Source organism: Rattus norvegicus, chromosome 9 (genome assembly GCF_021556685.1).
Source record: "Rattus norvegicus strain SHRSP/BbbUtx chromosome 9, alternate assembly SHRSP_T2T, whole genome shotgun sequence".
NCBI lineage: Eukaryota > Metazoa > Chordata > Mammalia > Rodentia > Muridae > Rattus > Rattus norvegicus.
Window position 1 is genome coordinate 72,021,064 of NC_141542.1, and position 19,120 is coordinate 72,040,183.

Here is a 19,120-nt window from a genome sequence, read left to right on the forward strand (position 1 = left end):
TCTTGATCTTGATTTTTGCTTCTATTAACTTTTTTTTGGTTTGTCATTCTTTCCCATGGCTACAAGGTATATTAGTGTTTACCTGAAGTCTGATTCTAAATGCTCATATTTTCAGCTACAAGTTTCCCTCTTTATAATTTTATTCTATTTCATAGGTTTGCATATGTTATGATTTCACATTTTTAATTCTCCAAATTTCCTTAATTTTTGATGATCCAATCATCATTGTATAAACTGTCTTTCAGTTCTAAACTGTTTTATTTCTAACTTTATTCCACTGTGCTCAGAATACAAAAAAATTCAGTTTTCCTTTATTTGATAAGCCTTGCTTTGTGTCCTATTACATGATCTATTTAAGAGAAAGCTGTATGAGCCAATCAGAAAAATGTGTGTTCTGCAGTGTTTCAATAGAATGTTCTGTAAATGCAAGGTCAATTTGATTTATGATGTCATTTAAGTCAGATGTTGCTCTATTTTCTGTTAGAATGATTTATTAGTGAGACTAGTGTATTGAAATGACCCATTATTATTGTGTTAGTCTGTGTCTTTGTACATTGGTAATTCTTGTTTTATGAAATCAAGTGCATCAGCATGTGGTGCATATATGTTTAGAACATTTTCTCTTGATGAATTCATTCCTTAATCATCATGAACATTTTTTTAAATCTCTCCTAATTTTGTTCTGAAGTCTTCAGATATGGAATAGCATATTCTTCCTACTTCCACTTGCTTGGAGAACCTTTTTCACCCTCTCACCCTTGGATTACATTTATCTTAGATAAATATATATCTTGTAGGTAACAAATAGATTCTGTTTTTTTAATCCAATCTACCTCTCTGTGTCTTTTGATTATAGAATTTAGTCCATTCATTTTCAAAGTTATTGTTAAAATGTGTATTAATTCCTGTGCTTGTTCTAGTGCTTGGCCTTCTTTTTATTCCTTAACACTGTTCTAGTGTGGTTTAGTCTTTCCTGTAGTATAATGGTTGTGCTTAGTTTTTTGCTTCCTTCCAAAATATTAATTATCTTCAACTTTTTCAGTGTTTGAGATATACCATTCCATATTATCCTGGCTTTAAAGACTTTGTAGAAGAAAGCTGAGATGTTCACCTTTATATGTGACTTGGTGTTTCCTCTTGTGACTTTCAATATTTTTCATGCTCTATGTCTAGTGTTTTAATTATAACACGAAGAACTTTTCTGTTTTTGTCCATTTTGGTTTTTATGTGCCTCTTGAATACAGGAAGTGTTGTCACCTTGACAAATCTAAACTCAGTTTAGAGATAAGCATCTAGACACACCTGTGAGGAAATCAGCTTAGATATGATAGCCTCTGGTCAGGCCTGTGTGTGACTATCTTTATTAGATTAATTGAGGTAGATAGATCTCCCATTATCAGTGGGCATTTATTGCTTTCTTCTTAGTAATTACATGCTGTGTCTCCCTGCTTTAAGTTCCTGCCATCTTGACTTCCTTACTATGATGGACTGTAACCTTGAACTATGAGTCAAAACAGACTTTCTACTCTTGTCAGGGTGTCTTTATCAGTTACAGGAAAAGACTAAGACAGGTGGTCATTTATTTCTCTACATTTGGGAAGTTTTCTGCTTTGATTCTATTAAAAATATTTTTATGCTCTTAGCCTGGAGATTTTCTATCTGGATTATTTGTAAATCTTTAAATTTAGTTACATAGGACTCACATGTTCTATTCATATTTTATTATCTTTGTTGATATAAGAATTCTAATTCATTTCTCTTATGTTTCATTTAATCCATTCTATTTATAAAGTTTCCTACTGAGTTTTTTTTAATGACAGAATTTATTTCCTATATTCATCATCAAATACATATTTTTTCTCCATCTTTATTAACTTGGGTATTTCATATTTACATTTCAATTGTTATTCCCTTTCCCGGCTTCTGGGCCAACATCCCCCTAACCCTTCCCCCTCCCCTTCTATATGAGTGTTCCCTTCCCCAACCTCCCCCTGAGTTTTTTTTCCTTACTGAGTTTTTCATGGTTTCCGTTTTTTTTTTTTTTTTTGTAAATTCCTTTCACATTCTGTACTGACTTTATTTTGGTCAGCAGTTTATATTTTCTTTTGTTAGAGTTTATTTTTATGTTGTTTTGTTTTATTAAACATTCTTATCTTTACTTGTCTTGAATTTCACCTCACTTGGAGCCATTTTTGATGGAATTATCACTTTTTTGGAGTGTAGTACTGTGTGTTTTTCATGTTTCTTAATTACCACACTAAGATTTATGGAGTTTTTAAATCAGCTGTAATCTTTAATTATTTATAATATTTAAAGGGGGCTAGATTTAACAGAATTGAGGTACATAGTTCAGGAGTTAAATCCTCAGTCTGTACTCAGGGCACTTGGTGCCTCTTTACTACTCCTAGAGTACAGTATTAACTGCAGAAGCAATCCCTAAATACTGGGTAGGTCTACAATACAAACATCACACTAGCTAGTTAAATATAACTTCAATATGAACTAGTTGAGGATCAATAAGCTAGGATGGTATAACCAGGATATTAGTTACTAAGAATAAAGATGGAGTGACTGTAGGCTGGGTAAGGATAGGTATCAGTATTATATTGAGGAAAAAATTTGAGGTAGGAAAAACATCTGGGAAGGGAAAGTTGGAGAATTTTCAGAGTTTAGGGTCTGGAATGTTACAGTGAGTAAGTAAAAATGGAATGGGCATGGGGAAGAAAGAAAAAGAAAAGATATAGCAATGAGAGGAGAATTGTATGGGTTGAATGTAAGAACTGCATTCAAAAGGACAAAATGGTAAAATGGGTAGAGCAGCATACAGAACAATCACGTAGCCTAACCAAGCACAGTTACAAACTAAAGCAAGCCCATTACAAGACATGTTTGCAAGAGTAAAGACTAAGAAATGAAACAAAGCAAAAGAAGCCCAGAAAAAGCAAAACACAAAAGTACAATAAATCACATTGGACATATTTTAATTTTTAGAAGGATGAATTTTGAAACCTTTCCCTTATTTATTGTTCATGTACTGCCTTGTGTTGATGGGAGAGGCATAACTACCAATCTCAGTTTACACTACTAAATCAGATTTGGGAACATACTGCCCAGCAGTTTGGACCAGTTACCTTTTGGACTAAAGACTTAGTACAACTGTGCTGTGTTCAGCAGTGTATTTCTCAGTTCTCTCATTGACTTGATCTTTGGTATAGCAGTGCAGCAATGGTAGTGTTCCCCAGCGTTTTCAGAGGACAAATCAGAACACTTTGTTTGTTCCCACTGACTTCAGTAGCAGCTTTGGGAGCCTGCCGCCTCATGTTTGTTTCTGATTTTGGTATGTAGGTTTCGAATTAAGTTTCTAGAGTTATTAATTTGCTTGTTTGATTCCAATTTGAAGCCACTGGTTATTTCACAAGAAGGTTTTTGAATTCTCTGTTCAGTATTTTAGATACTATCTTTAGAATCAATAATTACAGAGTTAGATGCTGTGGATGCCCCCTTGCCTTCATATTGCTGTCATTTATATGTGTTAGTATGGATGTCTCTTCCATGGGCACTGGAAAAAATTTCCTGAACAAAACACCAATGGCTTACACTCTAAGATCAAGAATCGACAAATGGGATCTCATAAAACTGCAAAGCTTCTGTAAGGCAAAGGACACTGTGGTTAGGACAAAACGGCAACCAACAGATTGGGAAAAGATCTTTACCAATCCTACAACAGATAGAGGCCTTATATCCAAAATATACAAAGAACTCAAGAAGTTAGACCACAGGGAAACAAATAACCCTATTAAAAAATGGGGCTCAGAGCTAAACAAAGAATTCACAGCTGAGGAATGCCGAATGGCGGAGAAACACCTAAAGAAATGTTCAACATCTTTAGTCATAAGGGAAATGCAAATCAAAACAACTCTGAGATTTCACCTCACACCAGTGAGAATGGCTAAGATCAAAAACTCAGGGGACAACAGATGCTGGCGAGGATGTGGAGAAAGAGGAACACTCCTCCATTGTTGGTGGGATTGCAAACTGGTACAACCATTCTGGAAATCAGTCTGGAGGATCCTCAGAAAATTGGACATTGAACTGCCTGAGGATCCAGCTATACCTCTCTTGGGCATATACCCAAAAGATGCCCCAACATATAAAAAAGACACGTGCTCCACTATGTTCATTGCAGCCTTATTTATAATAGCCAGAAGCTGGAAAGAACCCAGATGCCCTTCAACAGAGGAATGGATACAGAAAATGTGGTACATCTACACAATGGAATATTACTCAGCTATCAAAACAACGACTTTATGAAATTCGTAGGCAAATGGCTGAAACTGGAAAATATCATCCTGAGTGAGCTAACCCAAACACAGAAAGACATACATGGTATGTACTCACTGATAAGTGGCTATTAGCCCAAATGCTTGAATTACCCTAAATGCCTAGAACAAATGAAACTCAAGACAGATGATCAAAATGTGAATGGTTCACTCCTTCTTTAAAAGGGGAACAAGAATACCCTTGGCAGGGAAGAGAGAGGCAAAGATTAAAACAGAGACTGAAGGAACACCCATTCAGAGTCTGCCCCACATGTGGCCCATGCATATACAGCCACCCAATTAGACAAGATGGATGAAGCAAAGAAGTGCAGACCGACCGGAGCCGGATGTAGATCGCTCCTGAGAGACACAGCCAGAATACAGCAAATACAGAGGCGAATACCAGCAGCAAACCACTGAACTGAGAATAGGACCCCCGTTGAAGGAATCAGAGAAAGAACTGGAAGAGCTTGAAGGGGCTCGAGACCCCATATGTACAACAATGCCAAGCAACCAGAGCTTCCAGGGACTAAGCCACTACCTAAAGACTATACATGGACTGACCCTGGACTCTGACCTCATAGGTAGCAATGAATATCCTAGTAAGAGCACCAGTGGAAGGGGAAGCCCTGGGTCCTGCTAAGACTGAACCCCCAGTGAACTAGACTGTTGGGGGGAGGGGGACAATGGGGGGAGGGTGGGAAGGGGAACACCGATAAGAAAGGGGAGGGGGGAGGGGGATGTTTGCCCAGAAACTGGGAAAGGGAATAACACTCGAAATGTATATAAGAAATACTCAAGTTAATAATAAAAAAAAAAAAAAAGAGGAACCCTCTGGCAACTAGCATTACCTTCATAACTCAATCCCCACTACCACCCTCTAGGGAGAAAACAAACGCTTTACTAGCTAGAACATGAAACATGTCCAAAGTGAGTATCACCAAAATTGTGTAAGTTCATCCAGCCAATCGAAAAAGATGTAATCTCAACCCAATAATGTCTGGCAGTCTCAGCAAGTTTTTGTTAAAAACAATCTCTGTGAAAACACTAGTCCTTGCCATTCTTCTATATCATTCCTCATTAATACTGTTTTCAATCTTATTGGTTCTTTCTATTAACCCTGTATATATGTTTCTGTTTTAAGAAAATAAATACAACTTTACCTTTACTCACCTCCACTGCTTTCTTTTTTGAGTTTACAACAAAACTTCTTATGTAAATGCTCTATGCAAACTACCTTTTCTGTCTCTGAAAATTTTGGCTTCTGTTCACAGAGAGAAATCCTGAAACAGCTCTATATGTTTCAGGGCAGTGTATTAACTTCAACATTAGTTCTTTTTTTAGTCATTGTTATATTGTTATGGTCACTGTTATACTGTTATGAAGCAACACCATGGCCATAGCATCTCTTATAAAGGAAAGTGTTTAATTGCGACTTGCTTATAATTTCAGAGGTTTGGTCCACTGTCATCACGGTGAGAAGCATGGAGGCACACAGGTAGACATGGTTCTGGAGAAAGAGCCAAGAGTTCTACAACTGGATACCCAGCAGCAGGAAGACACACTGGGCTTTTGAGAGCCCAAAGTCTACCACCATTGACACACTTCCTCCAATAAGGCCATACCTCCTAATCTTTTCAAATAACATCTTTCCCTGGTGACCAAGCATTCAGCTATATGAGCCTATGGGGAAATCTTGTCTTTCAAACCACCACATTCCATCCCTCCCATAGGCTTTTTTCCATATTATAATGCAAAATGTAGTTAGTCCAACTTCAAAAATCCCCATAGCTTAACCTTTAAAAATCCAAAGTTTAAAGTCTCTTGAAACTCAAGGCAATTTCTTATGGTAATCCCCTATAAAATCAAAATCAAAAAGCCTAACACATACTTCCAACATACAATGGCACAGAATATATGTTATCATTCTAAAAGGGAGAAGTGGAAGGAAGGAAGGAAATACTGGACCAAAGGAAGACTGAAACCAGCAGGGCAAACTCCAAATTCTGCATGTCCATGTCTAATGTCAAAGCACTCTTCAGATCTCCAACTTCTTTTAGCTTTGTTGACTGTAACACACTTCTCTCATGAGCTGGTTCCACCTGCATCTATAGCATTCCCCAGTAGGTATCCCACGGCCCTGCCACCTCCAACATCTTTAGTCTCCAATGAAATCCATCTTCACACAAGTCCTCTCTGGGCCTACATGCAGAGACATCCCTTACAGCTGCTTGGCTTCAGCAGCTTTTCTTAGCCACAGAGGAAGATCTACCCCAACCTTTTTCTTATATTTACTCTAAAGCCAGAACCTCGTGTCTGATGCTTGCCAAGCTTTGCTGCTTCCTGAGGATGAACTTTCCCCTTTTGTTCAAGTACATTTACAACAGCATTTTGTTGCTACAGTTTCCTTTATTGCTTAAGCTTCTCTTGAATTCCTTTCTACAAGTTGGGAGCTTAACTGGGTGGGATCTAGCCCTGAGTCACCACCTTTATTCAATTTAAGTTTCTAAAAAATTTTTTTAAAAATTTTTCTTAAACTATTTTTATCTCTTTGAGCACTGGTCTTAGTTGTATTACATTTCCTGGTGCTTGCTTTTTCCTCAAACTGTACATTTTGTATTTTTTCTTGCTCAGCTTGCTCCTTTTCATTATAGATTATATGCATAAGAGTGTCTGCTAATAAGATTAAAACAGAGGCAGAAGGAACACCCATTCAGAGCCTGCCCCACATGTGGCCCATACATATACAGCCACCCAATTAAACAAGATGGATGAAGTAAAGAAGTGCAGGCCAACAGGAACCAGATGTAGGTCGCTCCTGAGAGACACAGCCAGAATACAGCAAATACAGAGGTGAATGCCAGCAGCAAACCACTGAACTGAGAACGGGAACCCCGTTGAAGGACTCAGAGAAAGGAGTGGAAGAGCTTGAAGGGGCTCGAGACCCCATATGAACAACAATGCCAAGCAACCAGAGCTTCCAGGGACTAAGCCACTACCTAAAGACTATACATGGACTGACCCTGGGCTCCAACCTCATAGGTAGCAATGAATATCCTAGTAAGAGCACCAGTGGAAGGGGAAGCCCTGGGTCCTGCTAAGACTGAACCCCCAGTGAATGTGATTGTTGGGGGGAGGGCGGTAATGGGGGGAGGATGGGGAGTGGAACACCCATATAGAAGGGGAGGGGGAGGGGTTAGGGGGATGTTGGCCCAGAAACCGGGAAAGGGAATAACAATCAAAATGTAAATAAGAAATACTCAAGTTAATAAAGAAAAAAAAAAAAGAGTGTCTGCTAATAACAATACAACAGAGTCAATATTAGGCTCTCTTGAAGTCTCCTCTGTCAACACCAATAATCCAAAACTCTTCAATTTTGCCTTAGGCAAATTTTAGGACAAGGGCAGAAAGCAACCGCTTTCTTTCTTTCTTTTTTTTCCCCAAAATATCACAAGAATGCTTTCTAGGCACCTTATGAATACTCGTCTCCTCTGAAGCCTCTTGAGCCAGTGGTTATAATCTACATTGCTCTTAGCATCATTGTCTTCCATGGTCCTACTAGTATGCCCATTAGGCCCTGCTTAAAGCATTCAAGTGTTTTACTAATCCAAAATCTCAAATTTTACATTCCACCAATAAGCAGCATGGTCAGACTTCTCACAGTACTGACTTCTCAGTCACTGTTCTATTGCTATGAAGAGACACTATGACCATAGAAACTCATAAAAAAAAGCATTTAATTGGGGGCTTGCTGACAGTTTCAGAGGTTTAGTCTACTGTCATTATGGTGGGAAGCATGGCAACATGCAGACAGACATGGTGCTGAAGGAAGAGTTGAGAATTCTACATCTGGATCCATAGACAGCAGGGAGAGACGCTGGGCCTGGGGTTTGGGCTTTTGAAAAGCCTAAATGCTACCCCAGTGATACACTTCCTCCAACAAGGGCATATCTCCTAAGCCTTTCAAACTCTCTCTGTGACCAAACATTTAAATACATGAGCCTATGGGAGCCATTCTCTTTCAAATCATCGCAATTCTTAATTTGACAAGTAATCATTCCCATCAGAATAGTATTACTTAATTGCTCCTGAACTAGATTCTGATCCACAGAATTCTTTGGGGTCAGCAATTTTCAAATAAACTCTCTTATAGTTGAAAAAAAATATAATTCCAAAAGTTTCTACTTCTTTAGCTAATATATTTTTGCCACTCAACATTTTTGCTATATTCTCCTGAATGACCCCTTGGTACATACAAGGTTATAGATTAACAAATACTATAAAGTCCTTTATCCCCCCAACAGCCTCCCCAACACACATGATGAGGGGGAATATATGAGAAAAATAGGGCATAAAGTTCTCAACTAAAAAAATGAAGACAAAGTATATTAGCATATAAAACCTAAGCCAACAAAATGCAATTCCATATATTATGTGCAATGATACTAACCCTTTGGACACTCCAGCTCTGTCATTAACAATCTTCACTTCTTTTACAGATCCATACTGAGAGAAAAATTTTCTTAAATCATTTTCATTTGTCTAATGACATAAAAAGAAAACATTAAGAAATACTTAAACCAATAAAAGGTGAAACTCTGATGTTTAATATGGAGACGTAAAAAATATAGAAAACAGGTTGAAAAGTACCTATCATCATTAAAAATGTAGGTTAAACCACTGTTACAAAAAAGTCTATGTACTTTGATTATGCAGTAGAAGGTAGCTAAATGACTATATAAAAGTCAAAACATTTTAAACTGAATTATTCCAAAACTACAAAGAATGCTAACTATGTAAAGGAATCTTTCAGCAATTTTAAGAATGCTAAGTTGGATTACATATACTAAACCCCATTAAGCTGTATACTACTGACTCTGGGGGAGGACAGCAGTTACAGCAGTGGAACTAGGTAACAGTGGCCTAATCCAGTCACTTTATAATAATCAAAATAGTCTTTAGAAGACCAATATTATAGGAAAAGAATGTATTTCCCAAACACTTGATTTTGCCATAACAAGTTACTTGTTATTTCAAATTATAAGATATTTTATCTGTACTCAACATACATTTTAGCTAACTACAGACACTATGATGATACAATAAAATTAGAATAACATACAATGTTCAAGATGTTTACAATAGCTGAAATAGAGAGTATTTACAGTGAATTTCTTACAATTTTATTTTTGGGTTCAGTTATAACTGTTTCTAAGTATAACTTTAAGGTTTTAGAAAGGAGAACCAAGAGCTGTCTTAGAGCACAGCTACTCACTTTGAATTCAGCTGCTACCACACTAACGTAAATCCATTATTTGCTATTTGGATGGTAGCCTTAAGCCTGCTAAATTGCACAATGACCAATACTACACCTAAGAAGAAGTGAATTACTTTTCTTCTAATAAATATAATTGGAATCAGTGATAGAATAAGAACTGCTATTTATATATTTAAAAACAAGTTAATCCAAACTATTCTTTGGAAGAAGAATTACTAATTCAGGAGAAAATCAAGATAACTAGGACTTGACGAGAGACAGTTTCTAGGCTTTTAAGAACAAGAGGTTTAAAAAGTCTCACACTGTTTGCTACTATAGGGAATTATTTCCTCATTGGCTATTATTTTTTGTGGTTTTGAAAAAAGATATGTCTCATAGGAGATACTTCTGTATAAATTTATAAATAAGATTTATGCCAAAAAATCACATACAATGGCACATTTTATTACAAAAGGTATCTCTCCCTATAATTTCTAATATGTAAATTTAAAATGTTTTTATAAATCAATTTGTGTGTGTGTGTGTGTGTGTGTGCATGCGCATACACATGCTCGTGAAGGTGGAACTTAGGGATTCTACAAGCTAAGCAAACCTCTATTACCAAGTTCTATCCTCAGTTCATGTAAGAGTATTCAGTTAAAATATTCACGTGCACCTTTCCTGTACATATCTTCTACTACCTCTTTTTTTTTTTTTTTTGGTTCTTTTTTTCCAGAGCTGGGGACCGAACCCAGGGCCTTGCGCTTCCTAGGTAAGCGCTCTACCACTGAGCTAAATCCCCAGCCCCTCTTCTACTACCTCTTATAGGGATACTGTAAACCACCTCAACTATGCTTTTCTGAAAGAGGCCTTTTAAATGATCAGATTATATATCCTATCAAAGAAAGCTATGTGTAAGAACTTGAAGTCTAGGACATTATTAGTTAGGAATGCAAGAATAAAGATATAGAGTTGGGATAAAGATACAGAGTTTTACAAGACTAAAATCTTTAGATTAAGTTTTCATTTAAAAATAGAAATAATTATCTAGGCAACTAGAGCATTGTATAGGAAAATAAAACTGAAGCATGAACTGTTATTTTTATTTTAACCAAGACAATGTGAAACCCACTTTGTATATTAACCATTTTTATAAACCCATATGCAGATATAATTTTATAGTTGTATAAGGAAATATTTGCTGAAAAATGAAATATTCTATTGTAAAGAGAAGCAGAACACTTTTTTCCACCTTGTTGCCCCCACAGATAGATACCTTAAAGTCAATTCCTCCTACAAATATGCGGTTAGGGATCACGGTTCCATATCTTGGGCCACTCGTTGGGTTATTCAAAGGCACAGGTGACACAGGATTAGGGGATGGAGATAAAGAATCTGTTTGCGTCTGATTTGTTGTTTGCTGTAAAATAAAGTCATTTTAAGCTTTTGGCACTGGGTATAAGCTTTAATGCAGGACCCCCAAAACAGTCATTTAGGCAAAATTTCATATATCACACTTGACTTTATTCTAAAATTATGAAGACTGTAATTTAAAATTAAAGCTCATAGTTTTTGGTAGAAATAAAAAGATGAAGCAAAGTACTTCACTCTACAGAAGTGCTTACTATTAAATGTACTACTCAAATATACTTACATTCATTATGAGATAAGATATTTGTTAAGGACGAATACTAAATTCATAAAGAAGTCAGAGAGGGAGAAAATAAGACCCAGATGGCTGGAGATGCTTTGTCTCAACCACTCTGTCCAACTGTTAAGTTTGCCTGGCACTCAGTTAGGCAGTAGTGTTCTCTTGTTAACAGAACAGCAACATTAGACAAGGCATTGTAATTACAATGGATCAAGATAAAAAGCATTTTTAATCATGTTTGAATACTGATAAAAACAAAAGCATTGTCCAAACCATGAGAATTACCAAACATTGCTGTATCCTGGATAATCTGAGCAACTGCTCCTCCTTTATCAATCTTACTTTTAAAGTAATAATTAGCATATACAATCATAGAAATATTCCCATTTCCTTACAATATGCATTCCAGGCAAAGCCCTTCTACCTGAAATCCTGAAAGTCTTAAGCCCATATTGTATAAATTGTGTTCTTAACACCTGAGAGGCCCCAAGGTGCACTTTCTTCCTAGTACCAATGACTTCACAGACAACTCAATTACGGATGTGTCTGTGGTCTACAGAGTGAGTTCCAGGACAGCCAAGGCTACACAGAGAAATAAAACAAAGCAAAAATTGGGATATATTATGAGCATACTTCTAATTTGGAAGGCTTAACATATCAATATCAACGTCCATTTGTAGTATAGAATTTGTTAAATAGTGAAAAACATCTTCATGAAATTATCTAAAAACAAAGGAGTTCAATGGAAGTACTAGTTTGTCTTCAAGTAAGAAGACTCCATTTTTTCCTGTTTGACGTGGATGGAATTAGTCCTAAAGGAAGACAGAAAAAGAAAAAAATATATTTTAAAACAACCAATTCACTTGAGTCCCTGTTTTTAAGGTTCCTGTTGTCGATGTCACAGCTTCCTTTCTCGCTCACCACAACATACTACATATTTACCTGTCACTATGCTATAGTATTCACGAGGACAGGAAACTTGCCTCTTAAAAAAAAAAAAAAAAAACTCACCTCAATACGCAACACAGAAACATCACTTAGCAAATGTTTAGAGTGTGTATCTGTCAAATGTATGAACCTTGTTTAAGAAGAGACCTGCTTGGTTTTTACTGAACATTTGGGTAAGGACTGAAGTATCAAGAATATGCTAGAGCACATTTTACAGTTAGTGACTACAAGGCTCAGGCAGAGGTAACATCAAGTTCCTTAGAGATCAGCAGTGACTTTGACAAGAGAGGAAACCTCTCATTGTCAACCATTTGAAAGCACGAGCTAGGGGCTGCTCCAGGATTTAGTCTGGGTCCTCTGCTTCGCTGTAAAGCTTGACCACTAACGAGTTTATTAAGATGCTCTTCCAAGGGAAAGTGGCCCCAGTGCCTCCTTCTCTGGGTCTTAACCTCGACCTCGAGATGGACCATCTTTGCAAAGACAAAGCAAGAGGTGGGCTAACCGTCGCAGTCACCGCCTCGGTGCTCCTTCCCCTCTGAGGCCAGCAGGCTGAGGTGATGGGGCAATTGACAACATCCTCGGGTTCTCTCGGGTCATCGTGGACTGGGACACTGACACGAGGATCCCCCCCCTCCCCACCAAAGTGCGGGAGGGAAAAGAAGGCCAGCCAGCGAGAAATTTTGTCAGGCAAACCCGCCAGCAGCGGTGGCGGGAACCCTCAACGGCACCTACCACGCGCTGCCCGCCTCGTGCACAGCAGGCCCTAGCCTTGCGTTGGCGCATTCTGATTGGCTGTCGGCCAGGCACGGGGCGGGGCGCGGCGGCACATTACCAGGCTGCGCTGGGGCCTCTAGGCCCCAGGCCAGGCCCAGGCCTGACGGGGCGGCGCGCGTAGCTCAGGCCTTCCCGGGCCCAGGCCTACCCGGGGAGGGGCGTCGACGACGGCCGCGCAACTCGTGGCCGCGGGCAGTGAGAATGTGTCCTGAAAGGGCGAGCGTCGAGGGCGCCGCAGTTTGGGCGGGAAAACTTCAGGGCTGCCGCTTGCTAGGCATGGAGGGCTGATGGCAGTTTCCCCTGGCTACCCACCCGCCCACAGCGGTCCAGCTACTCCTCCCCCGCCCCCGCCGCCCTTTCTCACACACCCCGAAGGGTCGCTCTCCTCAGCGGGGACTCCCGCTGCCCACTCGCACCGCGTTCCTTCCCACCCAAACAGCAAGGCTTTCGGCTCCAAAGCCCAGCCTTCCACCCCGTCAGGGGCCGGGCCGCACAGGGTCCAGTCCTCAGCACTCACCGCCCGGGACTCGGTCTCCATCTTTCTTCACCACTCTTGAGAGCGGCTGGAGGCGCGGGAAGCTCAAGTTGGAAGGCGCGTTCGCAGGAAGCGAGCCGGCGCGTCTCCCGTCGGGGACTCGCTCCCCCTGGCGGCGGCGGCTGCAGCTGCAGCGGCGCAGTCTCTCGGAGCCCGGCGAGCTGGCCTGGGGGGCGGGGGAGGGCGGCGGCGGTGGCGCTGTGCGCAAGTCCGGGGGGCGCCAGGCGGCGGGCACGGACGGCGCGCACTTCGACTGCCAGCGGCGGCGGGTCGGACGGACGGCACGCACTGTGAGCGGAGGCGGCCGCTTCAGGGAAGCAAAGAGTGGCGAGTCGTCCCTTCCCTGGAGAGCCAGCTTCTACCGTCTACTACTGTGCGTGGCTTCTGGGGACTTCCGAAGTCTAGTTCGAAGACAGGAAGACAGTTCCCACGTGCAAACCCCGCTCTGTCCGGGGCACTCGCACTCCCAGAAGCGGTGGACCCCTCTGGTCTCAGCACAGTCGCTCTCGCTGTCACTCATCCCTGCCAGGGAGGCGGGGCAGCGCAGTCCAGGCTACTGGTAGGCTGGCTCTCCTAAGCTCCTGAGAGCTGGTGGAGCCTGGCTAATGCATTTAATCTCAGCACTTGGGAAGCTGAGGCAGGAGGATTTCTGAGGTCCGGGTCAGCTTGGTTTATATAGTGAGTTCAAGAATAGTTTAAGGGCTACACAGTGAGGCCTTGTCTCACTCCCCTCTCCCACTCTCCCACAAAAACAAAATAAAAAAGGAGAGAGCCTAAGGGAAGGGAAGCAGCTTCATTAGACTTGGTCCCATTAGACTTAGGCTTTGGGATCCCTGTTGAAAGACGCCTTTGCAAGGAATGTTTCCAAAAGGTGCGCGAGAGCTTACCTTCTCTCTCTTTTTTTTTTTTTTCGGAGCTGGGGACCGAACCCAGGGCCTTGCGCTCGCTAGGCAAGCGCTCTACCGCTGAGCTAAATCCCCAACCCTGCTTACCTTCTCTCTTAAGTAGTATATAATTTCCTTTAGATAAATTCACGTGATAAGGACTTTGATTATTATAGGTGACTATCTGTCATGGACACGTCTTGTTTGAGGTGCAGTGCTTTACGGCCATTTCACATTCTAATATAAATAGATAAGTACTTGGGTCAAGGTCCAAAGCTATAGCTTTAACCCTAGCCCTCTGCAGCCCTGCTTCTTCATCTTAAAGGGTTGGCTATATTTTAACCGTTAAAAGTTACATCCGTGATAACTTGTGTATTTTGTGTTGTAAAATTTGTTCTCAAAGTAAGCAGCAACAATATTAATGTTAGTATGTCCAAAGGTTAGTTATCAAAAATAAATATCTAAAAACAGTTATTTACCAAAAATAAGATGGAAAATAATTTTTGTTAATTTTACAAAAAGCACCCTAGCAGTTGTCAAACATTTCTGCATACAATTAAACTCATTTTTTCAAGTTTTAGTTTCTGTGGAAAAGGAATATACAGATGTGTATTCAGATTTAAATACATAGTCTAGAATTGATTTTTGGGCATTCACTCCCTCCAGTTGTAAGTAAGGATTTGAGTATAATACTAATCTCTTTTCTGCTGAAGTCATTTTCTTCTACTAAAAATAGTCGCTTTTGAAGGAAATGTCTTCTAAAAAGGGGCACTTGCTCACAGGAAATACTTGGTCTGACATAATGAACAAACTTGAGGGAACAGTGACTGTGTCCCAGGCCTGTATGGTATTAGGGAAGATAGCTGCTCTCTTCTGTCCAGCTCCTCTTCTTATCCAAAAGGAACTTAAAAATTCTTGGCTGAATCACAAAATTCTATGATCCAACTTAGTAGACAAAGTAGAGTAGTTCTTCTTCTTCTTCTTCTTCTTCTTCTTCTTCTTCTTCTTCTTCTTCTTCTTCTTCTTCTTCTTCTTCTTCTTCTTCTTCTCTTCTTCTTCTGATTTATTTATTTCATGTGTGTAGGTATACTGTCGCATTACAGATAGTTGTGAGCCACCATGTGGTTGTTGGGAATTGAACTCAGGCCCTCTGGAAAAGCAGTCAGTGTTCTTAACGGCTGAGCCATCACCCCAGGCCCAAAGTAGAGTTATTATGCTCATAATGGGATGTGCTGCTGGAAGGCAGAATTCAGACATTAGTCCTTATTGCAAAAATATTTAAACTCTGTTAGGGGCTCTTCTCCACCTTTGGTCATTCAGTTCCCAAATGAAAGAGACAAAACCTTTATATTTATGATAATCCCTATGCACTAGATCTGGGCAGATATCTACCCTCTAAGCTATTAGTATCTACTTCCCTATCAAATATCCCAAGTTATAACTTGCCATGTTTCAGCTGGATAGCTCTTAACCCCAATTGCCAGCCCTCATGGCCATGTTTTAATGACTCACCTACCTCACGTTGTCTTCTCCTCTACTTCGTCCTCGTGGTCCTTCTCCAACACCAAGCCCAAGAACCGAACCCCACCTCCCTCTCTTCTTCCTATCTATAGGCTTTGGCATCGTCATTTAACCAGTAGTTTTAAATCAAGGAGCAAGGTCACGTAGCATCTCTTGTCCCCGAGGCAACCATGGCCAGTATTTCGTATAATAGAACATAGCAACAGACCAAACCTCAACAAGTTCTCAAGACGTGAATGTAGAAGAGGCCAGGGACGGTGGTATGTGTCTGTTTTCCCAGTTGCCTGTGATGCTGAGGCAGGAGGATCACTTGAACCCACAGTTTGAGACCAGTTTGGGTACTGTAAGACATCATCGAAATAACCTAGAAGGGGAGAAAAGACCAATTTGTACAAATGATAATTATATCTAAACATGCTTAAAATAAGAAACAAGCAAAAGATATGTGAACTGTGACCAAAACACTGTGGGAATGACAATATACACTGTGGGTATACAGGGCTGGGAATGGTCAGAATTAAGGCTGGAAATGCTGTCCTGGCAGGAAATGGGAGAGAAGGCTCTTAGAGCCTTAATATGTACCCAGTTCTGGGCCTAGTACTTTTTTTTTTTTTTGATCAGCATTTCACAATGTTGCTCAGCCGACCTAGAACTGTAATGGAACACTGGCCTGTAATTCATGAACGTTCTGCTCCAGTCCTTGATTACTGCAATTAATTACAGGACTCTGCCCACCACAGCTCGGTTTTCTATTCAAATCTCACTAAAAAAATTTAAAGTAATTGCATTTTATGTGTGTGTGTTTGTGTGTGTGTGTGTGTGTCTGTGCGCGCACGCGCGCGCACATGCACTTGCGTGTGTAAAGGGTGGTCAGAGGATAACTTTTGAGAGTTGATTTTCCTTTTCCACTGTGTAGGCCCCCAGGATCAATCTTAAATTGTCTGTCTTGGTGGCAAGGCAAGTGCCATTACCCTCTGAATCATCTTGTTAGCCATTGCTTTGTCTCTCTTACTTTCTCTTTCCAATTGGAATTTGAGTCTTAGAGAGGTAAGGAGACTCTTGTCCATTGCTAGTAAGGGTTGGATGTAGTTTTCAAGACTTAATTTTATTTGACTCTGATAATTATACCTTATAAATCAGTTACAATTTAATTCTGGGGACCTTTGCAAATTAGAGCTATCAAAGATACCTGAACTAAGACATTATCTAATCGGTGCTAAAACTTAGAGATTTTTGGTTAGGATTTCAATCTTGACTCTCCATCAAAAATCATGTATTACAGTTTGGTCCCCAGCTGGGGGCAGTAAAGGAATTGAAGAAAAATTTAGGCAGAGGGTCCTCACTGAGGGAAGTCAGATAATTAGGGTAATAAGTGGATCTTTGCAGCCTACCCACTCTTCTCATTGCTTTCCTGATACTATGAGGTGAAAAACTTTTTTCCAACCATGTAGATTGTAGCATGGATCCCCAGCACTCATGTAAAACCAGTACTTGTTGCAATCTCAGTCATAGGGACACAGACACAAGGATCCCTGCTGGCTAGCAAGATGAGCTACACTACAAGCTTCAGGCTTGGTAAGAGACCCTGTCTCAAAAAATGAGGTAGAGAACAATTGGGGAAAACACCTGGATTTGGATTCTGGCCACCACAAGTATATGTATGTATGTACATACATGTACACCAATGCACCATACACACCAAGTGTAATAATGATAACTTACAAACCTAAGTATGTCTTGTGTTTCAGTTTATCATAGGATACCAATGCTACTTATGTTTTCTATCAGTCTGTTCAGATCATAGTTCTTGTATCTTAGTTGCTTTTTGTCACTAGTGAATAACAGATTGGGCAACTTTTAAAGAATAGAAGGCTATTTTGAAAGTTCAAGGACAAATGTTGCATCTGGTAATGGCAGTATTTCAGGGGGAATACTGAGGTGGTACAGGACACCACACAGCAAGAGGCTGTGTGTGTGTGTGTGTGTGTGTGTGTGTGTGTGTGTGTGTTTCTGTGTTTGTCTTCTAGTCCATCTCATAAAGCTACATGTATTTAATCATGGTCATCTACCCTGATGGTTATCTAATTCCAATTACCTTCCCAAACCCAACCTCTAAAACTATTTGAATCTAATTTACACTGTCTTAATTCTTGTCTTAGTCACTGTTCTATTGCTGTGAAGAGACACCATGATCACAGCAACTTTTACAAAGGAAAACGTTTAATTGGGGCTGGCTTACAGTTTCAGAGGTTTAGTTCATTGTCGTTATGGAAGGAAGCATAGTGATATATAGGCAGACATGATGCTGGAGAAGGAGCTGAGAGTTCTACATCTGGATCTTCAGGCATCAGGAAGAGAGACATTAGGCTTGGCTTTGGCTTTTGAGATCTCAAAGCCTGCTTCCAATGATATACTTCCTCCACCCCTACTCCAACAAGGCCACACTACCCAATCTTTCCTGCCTACTGGTCTTTAGCTGTTCCTGTGGGCCTGTGTCCTGAGTCCACTAGGCAGGTCGCTTGGAGCAGAAAAGTTGGTCATAACTGTGGTCCTGCTGCTCAAGTTGCTTGTGGGGGGCTGCTTTTGAGCTCTTCATGAGAGTGGCAACCAGGAGGGCCTGTGTGGCCTTTTCCGAGAGCCCCTGTGCACCGGGGTCTCAGATGGCGTTAGGTGTTTTCCTCTGGAGTCAGAGATGTGGGCAGAGTGTAGTCTCTTTTGGCCTCCCAGGCGTGTCTGCCCCTGTGAAGGTTTAGCTCTCCCTCCCATGGGATTTGGGTGCAGAGAGCTGTTGATTGGTCCCTTTAGGTCCTGTCCTGTATTTCTTTAAGGGAGTTATTTATGTCCTTCTTAAAGTCCTCCACCATCATCATAAAATGTGATTTTATATCTATATCTTGCTTTTCCAGTGAGTTTGGATATCTAGTATTTGCTTTGGTGGGAGAACTGGGCTCTGATGATGCCAAGTTGGCTTCTGTTGCTTAGGTTCCTGTGCTTGCTTCTTGCAATCAGGTTGTCTCTGATGTTAGCTTGTCTTGCTGTTTCTGACAGTGACTTGACCCTCCTGTAGGCCTGTATGTCTGCACTTCTGTAGACCTGTTTTCTTTCAGTTGGATCTGGGAACAGAGAGCTCTGCTCTCAGGTGTGTAGGCACTCCTGGCAGCTGGCTTTCAGCTCTAGGTGCAGGCAGAAACCTAAGGGGTCCTGCCCCTGACTGCTTCTAGGTCCCCAGTG

General features: G+C 40.6%; 1 protein-coding gene across 12 annotated transcripts in view; it reads right to left on the reverse strand.

The window, feature by feature from the left end:
- Boll (boule RNA binding protein) overlaps positions 1 to 14,008 on the reverse strand; it is a 129,162-nt gene extending 115,154 nt beyond the window's left edge. For 5 of the 12 annotated variants that reach the window (NM_001432519.1, NM_001432518.1, NM_001432521.1 and 2 more), the window contains 3 exon segments: positions 8,770 to 8,861; positions 10,853 to 10,996; positions 12,678 to 12,915. Coding sequence is in view for 6 of the 12 variants with exons in the window: in NM_001432510.1 (NP_001419439.1) it covers positions 8,770 to 8,861; positions 10,853 to 10,996; positions 13,467 to 13,487 (257 nt within the window). In the remaining 6 variants the exon portion in view is untranslated. 12 annotated transcript variants of the gene reach the window in all.
- Between the last annotated feature and the right edge of the window lie 5,112 nt (positions 14,009 to 19,120).